Here is a 20,058-nt window from a genome sequence, read left to right on the forward strand (position 1 = left end):
GCGCACTAAAAAAAAGGAAGTGGCTGCCCTCATTCAGAGAGAGCGATCATTTCTTGCGACCGCTTCTGAATGAGGGTCAATGTCCCTTACCATTGTATCTACAGTAGTCCTCTGATTACTCTCACAAGTCACACTGATTTTATTAACATTATAGTATATCAAATTTCATTTTATGCATTGACATGGGACATCATATCTTAATTCAGTCACCACTACCAGCACAACCACCCCTAACCATGTGACGCATTTTTTGAACTCCCTAAATATGTCCAGCTCAGATCTTATCCCAAGCTCCCAAGAGAAATACTGATTTCTGCACCCCATGTGGTATAGAAAATAAATATGTAGTTTTATGTTTAGACAAAACAATCAGTTATTTATTTGAATGTACAGTATGTTAATAGACTAATGTGAGTTTACAGAGCACACCACTAGTGCCCACCTAGTCACAACTATACTGTCAACAAAGCTTCACTTGGTCACCTATACATATTGATATATATTAATATTATTACTTTCATTGTATTAACAAAATTCTACAACCAGTTATAGCAACAGTGCAATCCATTAACAACTTGTGGTCTAGAGATTTAATTATTTGCTATTTTCTAAATGTATTCTCACCAATAAATATGTTACAGAATAATCAGAACAAAAACATTTCTTCCCCTGTAACTACCTGCATAGTCATACACGCGCTAAGTAGTGCAACTCTACCTGGTGCCATAGACCTATTTTAGCTGGTGCGGTATGTGCACCTATGATGGATAATGCTTTGTGGGAACCTATTTTAGTTGGTGTGGTGTTGGCAGTTAATTTGGCTGGTGCGGTGTGGACAGCTATGTTGGCTGGTGCGATGTGGGCACCTATATTGGCTGGTGCGATGTGGGCACCTATATTGGCTGGTGTGATGTGGGCACCTATATTGGCTGGTGCGATGTGGGCACCTATATTGGCTTGTGTGGTGTGAGCACCTATGATGAATAGTGCTGTGTGAGCACCTATGTTGGCTGGTGCGGTGTGGGCACCTATGTTAGCTGGTGCGGTGTGGGCACCTAGGTTGGCTGGTGTGGGCACCTATGTTGGCTGGTGCAGTGTGGGCACCTATGTTCTATGTTACACATAGAAATGTATGCACCTATGTTGGCTGGTGCAGTGTGGTCACCTATGTTGGTTGGTGCAGTGTGCACACCTATGTTGGCTGGTGCAGTGTGGGCACCTATGTTACACTGTGAAATGTACTGTATGCACCTATGTTGGCTGGTGCGGTGTGGGCACCTATGTTGGCTGGTGTGGTGTGGGCACCTATATAGGCTGGTGTTGTGTGGGCACCTATGTTACACTGTGAAATGTATGCACCTTTGTTGGCTGGGGCGGTGTGGGCACCCATGTTGGCTGGTGCAGTGTGTGCACTTATGTTGGCTGGTGCGGTGTGGGCACCTATGTTGGCTGGTGCAGTGTGGGCACCTATGTTACACTGTGAAATGTACTGTATGCACCTATGTTGGCTGGTGCGGTGTGGGCACCTATGTTGGCTGGTGCGGTGTGGGCACCTATATAGGCTGGTGTTGTGTGGGCACCTATGTTACACTGTGAAATGTATGCACCTTTGTTGGCTGGTGCGGTGAGGGCACCTATGTTGGCTGGTGCAGTGTGTGCACTTATGTTGGCTGGTGCGGTGTGTGCACCTATGTTGGCTGGTGCGGTGTGTGCACCTATGTTGGCTGGTGCAGTGTGTGCACTTATGTTGGCTGGTGCGGTGTGGGCACCTATGTTGGCTGGTGCGGTGTGGGCCCCTATGTTGGCTGGTGTGGTGTGTAGTCCTAAGTTGCCTGGTACAGAGTGTGTGGTCCTATGTTTTCTGGTGCAGTGTATGGATCTGTGTTGCCTGGTGCGGTGTGTGTACAGCAGGTGCTAAGGACAAGGAAACACTATACACTTACTGGATGCCTTTCTTCTTGCCAACTGTTCCCATGATGAAGATGCTGCCGTTGTCAGAGTGATCTGCTGTCCCAGTACTCTGCCTGTATCCCATCCTGGAATGGAGAACAGCTTGGAGCCGATCACAGGTCTCCACCCAAACACACCTCTCAGTGGCCGGCTCTCCCTGTACCTGTTTCTCCTGTCACACACATGGTGGAACTGTCGGTGCAGCAGGTGACACACAGCAGGCACTGCCCTCACTCCACTGCTTTATTATATTCCTAGAGGAGAATACATCATTCCTAATGCGGAGAACATTGCACTTCATTTCTTCCTGCTACTTCTTCTGAGACCTGACAAGTTCCTAGCAGCGTCCTCCCCCCTTCTCTGTCTTTCACACACTCCTCCCCCACACACACACAATGCATCTATATTATATCATACACACACGCCGTGTCAGGCTTCTGACTTTCTGCAGCTCAGCCTCATACACGGTTTATCTTCTATTTCTCTGACCACACACATGTCACATTCATCAGCTGTCCTGTACAGTTACAGGAGATCCTTTGGACCTAAGTCCCATTGTTCTGCTTTCCTTCCAATTTGTGCTTTTTGAGGTTTGGAAACGATATTCATAAAACACTCATTTACTGTTTGTATGACTTTTATTGCTGTGTAGTATTTGTTGTTACATAACTATGTTACTTTTAGGGGCATATTCAATTAGCCGCGATAAGCCGTTTTCAGTGGAAAAGTTCCGCCGATTACGTCATTTCGCCAGGCAGAAACTTATTCCCGTATTCAACTCCAAATGCTTTTCGCATACGCGTTAAGTTCAATGCATTAGTATAGGCGAAAAAGATTTGCCTATGAAAGCAGGCGGAAAAAAGTGCAGAATTGCGGTTTTGGGGTGCAAAGGTGGGGAAACCAGTCAGCACCCTTGGGACAGGTCCCCAAAGGTTAACTGCGTCAAAAAAAAGTAAAAAAATTGAAGAACACCACAAAAGGGGGCAAAAAAGTACAAAGTGGCGGTACAAACTTAAAAACTTGCGAAATAAGCTTTTGGGGGTTCTGCAAGTATGGGGGAGGTGTTTTTTTGATTGCAGGCGCTTGCTGAAGGTGTGTTTTTAAGGTTTTTTTAAAACTTTACTTTTGCAATTTGTAACCATGCTTGCACCCATTTTCATGTACCCCAAATTTGCTGGGACTGGTTATTTTTACACACAAAAACTGCTAAATGCTATTCTTCACCTTGTGCAAATATGCGAATTAGCAGCTATTGAGAGCATTTAAGTACCCCAAATAACTTCAGTAGGGCTATGCGGGGGCATCTACATTGATCCCCAATGTTAGCGCATCTTTTGGGGGGTGTCAGGCTGACTTCCCCAAATCTGACAGCACTTTTCGCCTGTTTGAGTTTCGCTGGGTCCCGTTTTCACGTCCTTTGGAATTGAATAGGGCGAATAGCAGGTCCGCGCATGAAAAGTTTTCGCCTCCAAAACACACAAAGTCGTCGAAAAGTATGGCAGGTGAAACCTTTCCGACTTTTCGTGGCTACTTGAATATGCCCCTTAATCTGAAAGTCTACCATGTGGTGCTGGGTGCTATGTGGAGATGGATCTACCATCCGACCAATGCTACGATTTTGTCAAGGAAACAAAACCATATTGTGCATACAAACTTACCAGTGGCATATCTATAATGGGTGCAGGTTGTGCAGTGCACACGGCCCTTGTGTCCAGGAGGGCCCACACTCTGCACCAGGGACGTCTTTAAGAGGAGGGGTCCGTGTGTATTCCCAGTCCGGGGCCCGCTCCTTTCTTCTCGGCGGCCGGCAGCCAACTAACCTGGCTGGCCAGCCACCGGAGCATTAGTAGACTCTGGGCACTAGAGTGTGCCCGGAGTCTGCTGCACATGCGCAAAATAGAGCTGACACCTGGCGCAGAACCTCGGAGAGGTAAGTTTTAAGTAATATGGGTGCAGGGTGTGCGGTGTGGCCCCCCCTGGACCCGGGAGCCCATGTACACCCTGCACCCATTATAGATACGCCCCTGCCCTGCACCCATATATAATTATACTTACCTCTCCGGAGTCCTGCGTCTGACGTTATCTCGGTGCTGCAGATCATCAAAAATCACAGGGCGCGGTGGCATTTTCCTGGTGAATTTTACATGTGCAATAGAGACGAATGCTGGGGAGACAGGGAGAGTTGGCTCCCTGAAAACCCGGCACGAAGAGGGAGCTGTGTGTGTGCATGCCGGGGTCAGGGAGAGCTCCCTGGACCCCCGAGTGCGGAGAGTTAACAGTGGCTGGACACGGCAGTCGGGACAGAGTCCAGCGGCTGCAGTGATCTGGGCTGCTAACCCCTGATGTGCTGCGCTGCATCAGGAGAGAGCACCAGCAGACCTACACAGGATTGTTGATTGCTGGGGACAGGAAGCTTAGCTTCCAGCACCCCAGCCCTGGAACAGTTAGAGCCCAGCGCTGAGTGCTGGGCACGATGCACAAACATTTAAAGTGTATTTATAATATGTATTTAAAATGGTATGTGCAGCACTAAACCAGGAAAGCAGGTCCTGGGCTGCAGTGCTGTAATATGTAACAGCCTGGTTGCAGGGCACAGGCTCAATGTATATATTTAAAAGTGTTGTTTTGGAAATATTTGAAATGTATTTCAAGGGTGCTTGTATGCATTTTAAATGTATAATTTAAAGAGAATGCACTTACCTTTGGTCTGTGGAGGTCCAGGAGGATCCGGAGCTCTCTGTGGGCTGCTGGGTCCCCCAGCCTCTCTCCTAGGGGAATTAAATGCCCTCCTCTAAGGAATCATGCATAGAAGTGGCATGAGAAGGTAAAGGTAAGGCTGGCTAAGGCAGCCAGCTAACTGTTTCAGGGAGCTCCAAAAGAGCTTCCCCTTCGTGGCCAGGGAACCTTGCCCAGGGACCCTGCTTGCGAACCTCTGGAGCTCAGATTCAGGCAGAGATGGCAGGCTTGGTCCCTTAGCAGATTCCTGCAAGTCTGTTTGGAGGAAAAACTTTTACCCTTGCAGACGGGACGGAGCTGAGGGTGTGCCGAGCTCTGTGGGTGGGCTCGGGCACAGAGGAGTGGCCACTCCCCACTGTCCATAGGGGCAGGGGTGTCTTAAGAGAGGAGGGGGCCCGTGTGCTCTCACCGTGCAGGGCCCCCTCCTCTCTCCTTGGTGGCTGGCAGCCGGCTGACGTGGCTGGCCAGCCACCGGAGCCTTAGTAGACTCCGGGCACTACTGTGCCCGGAGTCTACTGCGCATTCGCAGAACGCCACAAAATGGCCACGGCTGCCATTTTCCGGTGTTCTGCGCATGGGCAGTAGACTCCAGGCACAATCTTGTGCCCGGAGTCTACTGCGCATGCGCAGAACACGGGAAAATGGCTGCGGCGGCCTTTTTCCCGGTGTTCTGAGCAGCACTGAGACCCGATGCGGGACCACGGGCAGGTAAGTTAAAAAAAAAATGGGTGCAGTGTGTGCGGTGCGGGGCCCCCCTGGACCCAGGGGCCAGTGTGCCCCGCACACATTGCACCCATTATAGATACGCCTCTGCATAAGGGACAATGTTAAACGTGCATGTGGCCAGCACATGCATTAGCAAATGCACTTAAGGTGATTGGTTGGAAGCCACAGGGCGGGATTACCCCCTGTTGTAATGTGCATTGGAGTGGCATAAAAGAAGGCTGCGTGCCTGGTAAAAATGTATATCCTTGTCTATCCTTTGTAGAGAACTGCTGTTTGATTTCTGTATGCTGAACCCCTTCAAACTGAAGGAAGGGTCTTTTTCAAGACTGTGAGCAATAAACATCTTGCCTTTACTACGGCTGCATCTCAATCCTGTGACCAACAGAATTGCGCCAAACACTATTCCGTTCTCCGGCTGTTCTGAGTGGAGCTCAGCATCTCCAAGTTCAAGCCCTCTGCCAGCTACCGGGCAGAGCCTGGTCCATTGCGACAGATCAGGGGGATATCAGCCGACACCAATCAGGAGGCATGGCTGCAGCTTGTCAGCTCATATGCAGCAGAAGCTGTTCCAGGTGCCGGCGGTAGGAGACTGGGTGTTTGTAAGCGGTTCAGAGCATCGATTGAAGGAGCTCGGTGGTGGCAGCAATATACACACCCATTGCATAGTGACCTAGTGGGTGGAGTCAGTGACAGGCGGTCACTGATGGTAAGCGGGAATCCCTGATACCCCAAGTTCCAGTGGGGATCAAAAACCCCAATCTGTGATCGGGAGTCGGGCTGAGGCCATCCGGTCACATGGGCATTGTGTAAAAGGGGCACTACTGTGTGTCTTAACATGAAAATGGGACTACTGTGTGGCGGAAATTGCACTGGTAGTTTACATTTTGTTAGTACATACTGTTACACATTGTGCCTAAGCAAGTTTTATGCCCAGATACCTTGTTATTTATTTATTTATTTTATTTACATGAAAACACTTGAAGTATACAATAAAGTGAATGTTGCAGGCTTATTCTGGTTAGACTTTTTTGTCATTGGTTCTGTAACCAATTATTTGGAAACCCCCCTTTCAAAATCCTGTGTTTGCCAGTGGTCTGCCAGAGAGGAGGGAGCCAGCACGGAGTCTGCCCATGGGCCCTCCTCTCTCAAGCCACCCTTGACATTTACCAAATGGCCACACAATAAGTCTCAGCAGTACTCATTTAAATATTCCCGCACAGTTGTGATGTCATTCTCAATGTTTCCTGCGATAAACATTGTGTAGTCGTTTGGTACCTGCCTCCATGTGCTACCCTAAACCTGTGACGTCATAATATCACGCCTAGAGGGCAGGGATGATCCCGGCAGCTCCACAGATTGCAGGGACACTTCGGGTGGCTGTGCAGCAGTGCTACTGGCTGCAGGGTAACCTGCAAACCACATGGATGCAAGTGCCGTGGGGCAGCGATGGTGCCGCCCCCCCTGAGCCCTGTACTATGGCACCATAATGTCATTTCTGGGAGAACACTATAACGCTGCTTCCGTTCAGGACAAATACCATAGCAACGTGGGAAGGACTTTTGTTTGCATTATCCAATAGATATTTGATTTTAATGTGTTGCTTAACTTGCTTTAGTAAGATAAAAGGAGGAGGAGTCCTAGTGTTTTCAGCAAGTGGCTGTTTTTTCTAAGGGGCCTTAACTCCCCTAGGACTGGGTGACTTTACGGTAATCCAAGTTTCCCTGTTACACTGTACCCCAAACTATCACATAGTAGCCCAGTGCTTTTATTATTATTATTATTATTATTATTATTATTATTATTATTATTATTATTATTATCATCATCATTTGAAGGAAAGGGGCTTCTTATCTTTTTAATTTATTTCTGTAAAGTATTTTTATTTTACACTAGCAAGGTTCGAGTGGCTGTCTCAAATAGACAGTGAGTACATGAACGATCCTTTATTGAACCGGTGTAGAATGAAGCACCCCTTGCCTCAATCGTTCCACCCTATTCACAAGTAATGAGGTAAAAGTCAGGGATGCACAAACCGCTTAAAATAGATGTAGGGATATGCATTTTTATTGCATATTCACAGTAAGTAAAAAACAGATTGTACAATTAAAAATTGCAAATGGATCCAACTCTAAGGGGCATTTATCAAAGCTTGGAGAGCTTTGGGGAGAGTCAGTTTCCATTCCTTGAGTTTAAATGCTTGCTGACATAATCGCCTTGTATCCCAAGTAATTGCCGGGAATCTACACCTCTGTACAGATGCTGGTAACATTTGCTTCCATAAGCATAAAAGCCATGAGAAATTTGAATGTAAGGATGTTCCAACAAACTTTAGTCATAACTGCTTGGATGGCTGACACTTGCCTAGTCATATGCTGCAATTTAAAAAAAGATCTTGGCAAATGCATTAATGTAATAGGACAATACAGTATACAAAAGTGTAAAAGGAGACACTACAGTGTTCTCCCCACGCTATACTTCTCAGACGGTCCACCCGGCAAAATTTCCCTGCCGTCCGGCACTGTGATGCATGCGAAGGTCCAGCTGCTCTGGCATTTCATGTTGAAAAGTCAGCGCAACGCGACTTATAGGCTGCGTCACAGTGCAACTGACTGCGCAAAGCCACCCCCGCCGGAAGGAGGATGCCAGCCAAACCCTCATCTCCACCCTGGCCCACCCTGCGCTGGAGACATATGTTGTAGCTTCACAGCCCCCCCCTCCCATACCCAGTGCCCGCCAAACAGTAAGATGCCGGATGGGAGCTGAGGAGGTGCACGATGGGCGGCATATCACTAGTTACTGAATGACCCCTGTACAATCTAATGACCTGTTCCAAAAAAAAAAAAAGAAGTTTTTCATTTAACTTTGAGCCACTGTTATAATGAAAGGGTTACAGGTAAAACGTCATCGCCATACACAAATCTGCAGTGTTTTCAGCACAATGTCACATACATTTCACAGCAACTGTACAGGTGAGAAGTGATTGGAGATTTAGATCAGCAGGAAGAGTGTACTTCCGTCACATGTACATTTACAGAACTGTGTTGACAAAAATAACATTCACAACTTGAAATGATAAAATCTGAATTGTAAACAGAAAAGCCTTCTATGATCCCATAAATGTAACACTTATATTCACTTATCCCTTTGAAAAAAATGTAAGTGAGTGTAGAATTGGTAACAACAAAGATTCTTACACTTTTGTTCATTTTTTAGTTATTGTAACATGTTGCAATAAATCCAAGGCTACAACACTATGGGCCTGATTCAGAGATGGATGCTGTAGCCAGGGTTATAACTAGGGGTGCACGACTGGTGCCAACGCACAGATTGCAGGACTCTGTGGGTTGTACCATCACTGCCCCATTCATCTGGCTAGCAGGGTGCCTGGAACGGCAACCTGCATCTAGTAATGCTGCGGCAGTGCTGCCCATAGTGCCCTATTAACACTACAGGAAGGCACTCTGCTGTCGTTCTTCTAGGTGCTGGCTAGTCCTGCCCCCTATGTGCAACATCATGCACAAAGGGGACGAGGTCGTAAATGGTGCATTAAAGCCCTGCTACAGCACTGCCTGTAGCATAGCCACTGTGTCTTTGTACTGGCTGTAGCACAGCCGCTGTGTCTTTGTACTGGCTGTAGCACAGCCGCTGTGTCTTTGTACTGGCTGTAGCACAGCTGTTGTGTCTTTGTACTGGCTGTAGCACAGCCGCTGTGTGTTTGGGCCTGATTCAGAGCCGGACGCAAGTGGCCGATCGCTCGTCCGCCGTACGAGCGGAAATATTTAAATCCAAGCGCTCGCTCGTATGTTCGCTCGTAGCTAACCTTCCGCCCCATATTCTCCCAACCCCTCCTCTAGCTAGCGATCGTTCAAAATAGCAAGCGTCCGTCTCCTCTTTGGTTGCAGGGAGCGCTCGCACAAGTCAATTCCGGAAGTGGCCCTGTCAGTTTTCGATTGCCTGCTATTTCATTCTGCAAACATACTTGAATCGATTACTGGCAATCACTTTATTAATTACCTTAATTGTTATTCACATGTTTGCAATCCTGTTTTTTTTTTCAATGTCAATAAACTTTATTCTTTTTAGTGTGTGTAATTTCTTCCGCAGAATACGTACGGTTTGACCAAGGGGATAGTTGTTCGAATGTAAAAGTTTGTTTGAATGCTAGTAATTTTTTTTTTTTGGTTTCAATTTAAATTAGCTTACGCATGTCACTGCATCAAGCCTATCATAACTCACATTATATTTGTGAGGGTGTAGGTCACATGACTCATACACTAACCAATAGAATTGTTTCTGTTAATTTAAAAAGTAAATTAGCCAATCAAATTTTTTTTAGGTCCTTTATTAAAACTGTTTTGTGTAAAAAAAATAATTGCCATCATGAGAGCCAACGCTTTCTGTAGGCGGGAGCTAATGGTGCTTACAGAAGTGATGGACGAGCGCATTACCAACCAGCCGCACCCCATCACCAATATACAAAAATGTAGGGCCTACGCGGAGGTGCGCCACCGCTGCGTTCCCTCGGCTATCGCCAAAATATAGGGCAGTTGGAACGCAGGTGGTCGGATCTGCGGCGCAGATCACCACGCCTGCTGGACCTTTTGCGGCGCCAGATTGGCCAAAGTAAGTGTTTCTGTGTATGTTTATATATTTTTTTTTTAATATTTTGGTCATACCTGCGTGTGCTTGTTTACAGTATATCCCTGTTTTTTTTTATTTTAATGCAAATTTAAAAAAAACAAAAAAAATATGTTATTAAAATAGTTTTTCTCCATCATTTAGGGGCAGAGCGGATAGATGGAGCCGACGTGTGGCTCGTCCCCTATCCCCCACTCCCACCCAAACATCAGCTGCCCACTCTTCCCCAAATTCCCCCCCCCCCACCCCAGACCTTGCCAACCTTCAATCCCCTCCCTCTCCTCACCTGACCATCCCTCCAACTTCCCCCTCCCCTCAAACCCCACCTCACTTTTCCACACCCTCAACTCCCTCAGCCATAACTCCTCCTTCAATTAACCACTGGCCCACCTCAGATGAGGAGGATTTCGTGGCTCCAGGCCCAGTCTGCAGTGTGGCTGGTATGTTTACATTGTAAACTATTTTTTTTATTTTTTTTTTAGTTTTTGTTTTTTAACTTGTAAATTAATTTGGTTGATGTTATCCTTTTGCCTGTGCAGTTCAAAATAGTAAAGTAGTTCAAATGTTTTTTAGATATATCTTTGTGAAACAATGTCGAGGATGTTTTCCCCTTACACATATGACACATGTCCAAACACTCCCACTTGTGTCTTTCTTGTTTACGGTACCAACAAATGTCGTAGTTTTGCTTAGATTTAAGACATATGTATTTTTTGGTTATTTCTACCTTTTGGCCCCTCATTTGTTGTAAATCTTTTCGTTTTGCATTCCTTTTTTTTAGGACAGGTTTTTGTAACTGATGTTTATTTTTGTTATATCTAGAATTTTATTTGGGTTTGAACATTCTAAATGAAGGTGTCATTTTAGTAACCCTCACATTTTTGATCCCCGCAGAGGCCCAGAGGCGTAACGAGGCCATTGTAGGAGGCTTGGCGGAACTCTGGGGCCATGTAAGTGGCATGCTGGTGGCCTTGGACCACCTTTTGGCGATCCTGCGCCTATAAGTTTTTTGCGTTATACCCCAAAAAAACAAAAAAAAATAAAGTTTATTTTGATTTATTTAAGTCTCATTCCTTGTCTGTAAATCTTAGATTGTTGAACCTTACATAAGTCTACAATTTGTCCTTGTGTTTTTAAGTAATGACAATTTGTTTGTAGAAAGGTCAAGTAAGTATGTAAGCTTGCACATTAAACACATAACAATACCAATAGGTTTTTAGAATTAACATCAAAAATAGTATAATTATTTTTGGGGGTAATGTAAAAATGAAAGCAACCTGCTTAGGCCTAGAATTGTAAACATACTGATTCACCATAATACCTTTGGTGTTTGTTTTTAGCAACAACGCAGGGTACAAAAGTTTAGAAATTAATAAATTACAGTGTTATGCATTAAGCATGGTTTGCATTTTTTTGGAACAGGTTTCACTTGTTTGTAATTTACGAAGGAAATGGTTATTTAATTAAAAAAATTTTTTATTGCACACAAATAATAAACACCAAGTGAATTGTCAAAACAAAATCACACAGTTAAAACACACACAAAAGTCCAAAAAATTCCAAAAACCCAAAATATATAAAAAAAATCAGGAACTGTTTGTTGAAGTAGCATGCCAACATGAATCCACAAATGAGGAGAGGAAATAATTGTTCCCGAAGTTATATCCAATGTGTCCACATAAAGTCATTTGTGTTGATCAGGTAGTATGCAAGGATTTTTATGATCATTTTAGGGAATAAAAAATAAAAAAAAAAGTTAAAAGTGTACATTAAAAAAATACATGTCTACATTGTATCAATTAAATTAATTTGTTGAAATAATTACCTAAAAAACTGGGCAACAATAGGATCGTGTATGGCCCCCCCACATACTGACCTCCGACCAACCTCAGGGGGGCCGTCCTCAGGCAAGGCATCCTCTGGCTGCACTGGGACACCACTCCTTATGGCGATGTTGTGAAAAATCCCACACAGGACCACAATTTTGGAAACCATAGCCGGCAAATACATGAGGTCGCCACCAGAGCAGTGGAGGCATCTGAATCGGCCTTTTAAAAGGCCGATACAGCGCTCCACCACTTGCCTGGTGGCTGTAAGTGCAGAATTATACTGACTTTGTGGCCCTGGTGTGGGAACCAAATAAGGAGTGAGCAGCCAGGGCGTGCAAGGGTAACCACTGTCTCCTGTGAAAATATAAAAAACAACATCATGACCATTGTGTACCAAGCTTTGCATTGGTTTCAACAGAAGGTGTCAACTTACCCAGAAGCCACGCATCACCAGCTTGAAGGTTGTTTAATTTGTGCCAAATTCCTGATTGCCGGATGATGAAGGAATCATGTGCACTGCCTGGGAATTTGGCATTCAGGGACAGGATCTGGAGGGAGGCATCACATACCACCATTACATTCATCGAATGAAAGTGCTTTCGGTTCCTAAATATTGCCTCCAGCCTTGCTGGAGACTGAAGTGGCATGTGAGTGCCATCCACAACCCCTATGATGTGTGGGAAGCCAGAAATTTGGTAAAATGTATCCTTCACCACATTAAGGGAACCCATATCCAATGGCATTTTAATAAAATGATGGAGGTGTTTAAATAGTGCATTCATCACTGCCCTCAGGATCCTAGAAAAGGAGGATTGGGAGATTCCTGCGACTATTCCCACGGTGGTTTGAAAGGATCCTGAGGCACAAAAATGTAACACCGACATGAATTGCGTAAGTGGTGGTATTGCTGTAGGACTGTCAATTTGCCGTTCAAGATCACTCTCTATTAATGAGAGAGTGTCTATGATGATTTTTGGAGGCAGACGGTAGCGCCTTAACAACTCATCATCTGGCATTCCAAAAAGGGTGACACATGTTCTATATATCTGGGGCCTTGCACGCCTACGAGGCCTATGCCTGGGACAAAGTTGAGGTTGGTCGGGTTCTGGAACCATGGCCAAGAGAATACGACCAACATCAACCTGAAATGTTAAGCCAGGCAGTTATTGTTTTAGACAAATGTGTTAAGAAAAATATACTTATCTTTTCAAAGAAAACCAAAGAATCTTACAGGCCTGGGTAGTGTCATGTGAAAAACCACCTACATTTCAAAAGGATAAAAAAAAATTTAGATTAATTTTATAAACTAGGAATTAAACCAAATATAGTTTACTAACATTTAGAGAAGGGAGCACACATTAGTTTGCAAAATAGTACGCTACATTTAGACTTAAGACATGATTTTACACAGAACAAGCACACATCAGTTCGCAAAATAGTACGCTACATTTAGACTTAAGACATGATTTTACACAGAACAAGCACACATCAGTTCGCAAAATAGTACGCTACATTTAGACTTAAGACATGATTTTACACAGAACAAGCACACATTACTTAGCGAAACATATGCTAAGACCAACACATCTAATTTGTTAATTAATAAGACCAAAAACACTTACCAAAAACAGACAAATATCCAAAAGTTATAAAAGGTCACTTGGGTTCCAACCAAAATAACTGTAAAAAAAATAAAAAAACAAACAATATAAAAATGTTGAAACAATTTATTAATAAATGTTTATGGGAATTATTGAAATACTTACGCAAAAATATAAATAAAAATAGCAAATAAAAATTCGCAAAAATGCTAACTTAAACAAAGAAAGTAATAAAAAAAACGCTCCTTCAAAAAAATCGAATCCGAAATATCTCCAACAATCCAAAAATGCCACCTCGAATGGAGTCACACCAAGCCATAAATAGTCTTTATTTTCCCGCTCAAATTAAGGACGGACAATAGGAGAGCACAATGAATGATGCGGCCGAATAATGCTGACGCATGTATAAAAAAGACACTGAAGGCCCAAATCGGTCTACTGCATTAAGAAAAGACAATGAGTACAGAGCAGCAAAGTACTAGCCAAGAGGCGCCATGTAAGTATTGTTTTTTTTATGGGAAAATGCTTATGTTTAACATTACATTTTGAAACATTTTACCTAAAATTTTTTTAAACCATTTAAAAAAAAGGTGTGGAGGATGCCATGGAAGAGGCTGCTGGGCCTAGTAGGCAAACTAGGGCCCAAAAAAAAAGGCTGCCACAATTCACAAGGAAGGAGATGGAGGTTTTGGTGCAAATGTGCAACTACAACCTGGCACAGGCACCAAGGAATATGGGTGCAACCCAGAGATGGAAACTGTGGGACGACATAGCCAGTGCTGTCAATGGGGTGGGTGAGTTTGAACGTTCAACCCGGGAGGTCAAACGCCGGTACGTAAAAACTACATTTGACTAAAAAGTGTTTACAGGTCCAAATACTGCAGTAATAATGCCAACTTTTTAACCAACAGATGGAGCGACTTCAAATATTGGCTTAAACAAAAACTGGCTGATAGGGCTAGGCATGCAGGGGGGACAGGTGGTGGTCCCACCCCTGTGTCACTTGAGCTCATGGATTTGGAGGAGCAGGCACAGGGGTGTGTGCAGGATGAGGAGGTGTTTGGCGTGTCGAACATGGATACCGACATGCCAGACTTTGCGGCTCCTCATGATGCCCCAGGTAAATGTTGTAATGTTAACAACTCAGAAATGTGTTTTGTAAAATATCTAGATTATAATTTTACTCTTTTCTCTTTTTTCTCACAGAGACACAGGCAGATGAGTCTGCTCCAGAGGTGAGCTTTGGCCGCAGAATTTCTTCTGGCTCTGCAGGGGAGGAAGCAGTAGATCCGGCTGGGGACCCTGTGGCAGACAGTCCAGGGCATTCCCCCTCGCAGGCAGTGGCCCTCCTCACTGATCTCAATGTTAAATCGGATCAGCACACCGAGATTCTGCTGAGGATGGACGCCAATCTGCTACGGGTGGCGGACACCCTGGAGCAAACTGCTGCGGCCAACGTGAGAATTGCAAATGCCCTGGAGCAGCTCGTTCACCAGCACATGTTGGAGCCGGCCTCCCTTCCTGCCGGAACATCAGGACCCTCCACCTCTGGCACAGCAACAGCCATCCCTCCAAATGTGCCTAGCAGGGGCTGGCTGGCAACTTTTAGCCTGGGGGGCAAATGCATGCAGGCGGCCCTGGCAGAGGAGTAGCGTGTAGCCAGGGTGCCCGAAGAACGTGCGTGCTACGGCACCGCCCCCCCTCAAGTGTTTCAGGGAGGAGGCGGGTCCATATGGGATTAATGTAAGGTAAAAATAAAGATTAGGGGCAGCCCCCTGTCGTAGTGCCCATATGCAGTGCCCCCGTGTGCCACAGGAGATACCCTTATGCAGGCCTCCAGTAGTGCCCCCAGTAGTGATCCCCCCCTATGCAGTGCCCCTTGTGCCCCCAGTAGTGGTCCCCCCTGTTCAGTGCCCCTTGTGCCCCCAGTAGTAGGCCCCTTATATAGTGCCCCCAATAGTGGTACCCCCTATGCAGTGCCCCCAGTAGCAGTCCACCCCCCCATGCAGTGCCCCCAATAGTAGTAACCCTTATGCAATGTCCCTTAAATAGTGGCCCCAGGTGTAGTCTCCCCCCTATGCAGTACCCCCAGTATTGCCCTTTATATAGAGCCCCCAGCAGTGGTCCCTCACAGTGCCCCCAGTGGTAGTCCCCTCCCCCTATGTAGTGCCCCTAGTAGTAGTCCCCGCCCCCCTATGCAGTGCCCCTAGTAGTAGTCCCCTCCCCTTGTAGTGCCCCCAGTAGTAGTAGTAGTCCCCCCTTGTAGTTCCCCCAGTAGTAGTAGTCCCCCCCTTGTAGTGCCCCCAGTAGTAGTAGTCCCCCCCCTTGTAGTGCCCCCATAGTAATCCACTCCCCTGGTAGTGCCCCCAGTAGTAATCCCCCCCTGGTAGTGCCACCATAGAAATCCCCCCTGGTAGTGCCCCCATAGTAATCCCCCCCTGGTAGTGCCCCCATAGTAATCCCCCCCTGGTAGTGCACCCATAGTAATCCCCCCCTTGGTAGTGCCCCCATAGTAATCCCCCCCCTTGGTAGTGCCCCCATAGTAAACCCCCCCTTGGTAGTGCCCCCATAGTAAACCCCCCCCTTGGTAGTTCCCCCATAGTAATCCCCCCCCTTGGTAATGCCCCCATAGTAACCCCCCCTTGGTAGTGCCCCATAGTAATCCCCCCCTTGGTAGTGCCCCCATAGTAATCCCCCCCTTGGTAGTGCCCCCACAGTAACCCCCCCTTGGTAGTGCCCCCATAGTAATCCCCCCCTTGGTAGTGCCCCCATAGTAATCCCCCCCCTTGGTAGTGCCCCCATAGTAATCCCCCCCCTAGTAGAGAGAGACTTAATAAAAAAAAAACACTTACCTGAAACTCCCGCTCCTGGTCCCGACGCTTCCACCGGCTCCTCTGGCCGCTTTGCATTATGGGAGAGACGTTGTCATGACGACGGAACATGGCTCCCGCAGTGGGAGCAGCGGCAGCCGCTGAGAGTCTGATCTCCGTCCGGTCAGCGCTACACACGCGGTGCAGTCTGTGTCACAGTGACACAGACTGCACCGGCCCGCATGACGCTGCGGCCCGGGGGGCACATGGCACCCTGCCCCCCGGCCCAGCCCGCCACTGGTGCCTAGCCTTATGCCTAGTCCAGAGGCCGCAACATCTGCCTCTGGGCAGGCCAGCCAAAGGAGATCCCGGACCCGTTCAGGCTCCCTCCAACCCCCGGCCAAATGGCCTAAAAGGCGATGACAGCACTGGCTAATTTGCCCACAATACATCTCTGTGTTTGCCCCATATTCCTTCATGCCAAAAACCTCCCTCTCCTTTCTTGTGAATTGTTTTTATTTTTTTATTTTTTTTAGTTCAAATGCCACTTATTTTGTTTGTGTGTGGCCAAAATCATTTCTAAATTTTGTTACCTTAAAGTAAATATGTTTATGTAAAAAAAAAAAAAAAAATTCAAAAATTGACACAATCATTTAATAAAATTATGATCAAAATCTGCAAAATTCTATTGTTGATTTATTCAAAAACTGGTTAAAAGGTAATCCCTCAAACAAACTTACATACAATACAACGGAAATAGAAACATTTAATATTTTTAAAAAAAAAGGGTTAAAAACAATTTATGAGTTTTAATTAACACTTATCAAAAAACAAAAGGACGTTTGGTTTCTTGGCCCAAAAAAAAATATGAAAAAAAACAAACATGCGTAAATATTGTTTCCCTAAAGAAGAAACACTTACAAATATTTTAAAAGCCCACAAAAAAAAAAACATTTGTTAGCGAATTGATTGTATGACCCAGAAATTAGCAGCTGAGTAGTTCACCTGCGTTCGGTTTTTAGCTACTAAAAAAGGTCTATTTGCTAAACACCTTACAAGCAGTTTAGCAATTAAAAGATGATTGTTTTTGTGGCCTCAATTGATAAATCGCTACACCATCGATGAGCCCAGGGAAGTACGAAGAGACCATCGTCATTGTGGTAGACTATACCAGACCACAAGCTGAGCGAGCAGTCTTAATGGAAATTGGATCAGACAGTGACGTATCACTTGTTCCGTTCACATTTGGCACTCGCATAAAATAATTTATGTACGCCCAAAAAACGCCTCGACACGCCTGCGTTTTTCCATCTCCACCCCCGTCACCACCCCAAAACGGACAGTTCTGTCAATCACATTTGACATGTCACTTCCTGTTCACTGTGTCTACGATCGACTGAAAAATGACCGCAATCAGACGTACACACATGCGCACTGTTACACCGACGCATGCGTGGTTGTACAACATCGTCTGACTACGAACGAACGGCCACTTACGATCGGCTCTGAATCAGGCCCTTTGTACGCAGCAGTTGAGCTACAATATGCAAAAGGTGCAAGAAACAACTTAAGTAAAAAGATTCCCACTGCCGGCTTATCTGATCCACTGCTGTGTCCGGAGATGCTGCCATTGGGTCAAATACGTGAGCATGGGTGATAAGATTAACCTTCAGGTTACTCAGGATGGTCGTGCATCTTACGCTGCCGGGGCCAGTTAAGCTGTGTCCAAGGACGTAGCCACTGGCTTCGGAATAGCTAGGAAATGGGGCCGACGCACCACAATTTATAAGACACTGACCGTCACTGCCCTCAGACGCCTGCAAAATGTCATCTATGCTGCCACTTAGGGGGCACTGCGGCCATCTTCGCAGACACAGATCTGCACAAGTGCAGTACAGATCCTGCGCATGTGCAGATCGCAAAGCATCATAGTTCGTAAACCATTGGGTTAGAGTACAACTCTGAATCAGGCCTTTTGTATTCTATATATTACATATAAATGTTATATATTCATTTTATATTTGGATATATATATATATATTTGCCCAATTTCATCTCTATATTAAATTTGTTACTCTTTGTAACTTATGTAATTTTTTTCTAACATAGGGGGTGATTCAGCATTGCACATTGCGTACGCAGGACCCATTCCGCACATGTGCTGAACGGGTCCTGCATGATCGCACACAGCCCCTGCTAGGCATTTATGGGGCAGGGATGGCCGGCGTTCCCAGAAATTGGGGTGTGTTGCCCCCCATTTTGTGAGTGGCAAGGCCAGGATCTGCATCCACTGACGCAGTTTCCTGGCCTCACAAGCCGGCCAGCCTGCGTAAGCTGAGGCTTGCTCAGCTGGTTGGCGCTGTCCACCATCGCGACTGATGGTTGCGATGGTTTTCCCATGCTGCTATGTTGATGTCAGACACCTCCTGCTGCATTTGCATATTTGCAAGGACAGAATTGCAAAGCTGCTTGTGTGCGGCTTTGCAATTCCGTCCTCTGCTGAATCACCCCCATAGTCCACAGGATTTTTTTTTCTGTAGGTTACAAAATGAAAGCAAGCATCATATTGGCTATGGGAAAATCAAAGTTTTCCTTTACTATTATTTTCGTATAAGTTTTCGTGCTAACTATACTCAGTTTGATAAAGGTCCACTTGTTCACTCTCTACTCCAACAAATGTTTATAAATGGCTCTACCCACACACTATTGTGCTCTATAGTTCCTGTCTAGAGAACATGTGCAATGTAACCACAGCCTATGTTGTTAATGTGGACAGACATGGAACTATCCTGCCTCTGAGTGCAATCATATTTATAGTGGTGAATGACTTCTCTCAGAGCCAACCCTAGCCACATGAGTGCCCTAGGCAAGATTTTGGCCGATGACCCCCCTCCACGTGGGATCCTGAAAAGGGGTGTGGCATCATGGAAGGGGGCTGGAATCGCTGTACTGTGCTCCGCACCCCTTCCCCCATTGTGCTGTGCTCACATCCAATGCAGCCTTATTCCCCCATTATGTCTCCAGCCCCAGCCCAGCATCTTCAGCATCTTCTTTCTTTTGTAAAAACATTTATAATAACACACTTACCTTATTTCTTGAACTCTATGCTTCTTCCGTCTTCTCCAGGGCACTCCTTTTCAGGTTCTTGATGTTCCTCTCTCTGTGTCAGGCTCCTCTTCAGCCGTCCACCATTACATGTTATCTTCTATCTTCTGACCAGAGCCGGCCCTAGGCAAATGCCTAGGGTCATTCCAAGCCTAGGGCCGACGGAGGTTTGGCTGTGGTCCAGCGGAGCTAGCGGCGGTACATCGGTGCATAGCACCAGGGACCGCCGCTATGAAGGGGGCCCGCAGCCGGCCGCACCAGACAGGTGCTAATAATGAGTCAGACTGACTCATTAATAGTACACTGGCAGCCGTGCTAGCTCTAAGGGATAGAGAGAAGGAGGCGGTCTGGCCGGAGGAGGAGGCTCCTCCCCTCACCTCTAATGGTCATCTCTCCCCCAGCGCCGCCTGAGTGTGTCCTCTCCTGCAGTTGCCGCTTTTTTTTTTTAACCGTCCCCGGCGCAAAAAAAGCAAACAGGGAAAAGGAGAGAAACCCTAACAGCCCAGCACAGCGGCCAAACCAGCCCTGTCACTGTGACCAGTCTGCGTGTCCTGCCTTGTCTGCTCCTGGTAAGTTAAATATTTATATTGTATTTGTGTGTCTCTCTCTTACTGCAATGTCTTGTGGGTGCGGGGATTAGGGGGGGCACTCTGACAGCGGATA

The 20,058-nt window shown here is 46.0% G+C and overlaps 1 protein-coding gene across 4 annotated transcripts in view; it reads right to left on the minus strand.

The window, feature by feature from the left end:
* RASGRP1 (RAS guanyl releasing protein 1) overlaps nt 1-19,634 on the minus strand; it is a 99,435-nt gene extending 79,801 nt beyond the window's left edge. For 2 of the 4 annotated variants that reach the window (XM_088456625.1, XM_088456624.1), the window contains exon 1: nt 19,378-19,634. Coding sequence is in view for 2 of the 4 variants with exons in the window: in XM_088456623.1 (XP_088312749.1) it covers nt 1,944-2,035 (92 nt within the window). In the remaining 2 variants the exon portion in view is untranslated. Of the gene's footprint in view, nt 1-1,943; nt 2,306-19,377 lie in introns of those variants that run through there. The other 2 variants (XM_088456623.1, XM_088456622.1) reach the window with 1 other exon arrangement.
* Nucleotides 19,635-20,058: the final 424 nt, after the last annotated feature.

Source organism: Taudactylus pleione, unplaced genomic scaffold (genome assembly GCF_031769625.1).
Source record: "Taudactylus pleione unplaced genomic scaffold, aTauple2 ptg000707l, whole genome shotgun sequence".
NCBI lineage: Eukaryota > Metazoa > Chordata > Amphibia > Anura > Myobatrachidae > Taudactylus > Taudactylus pleione.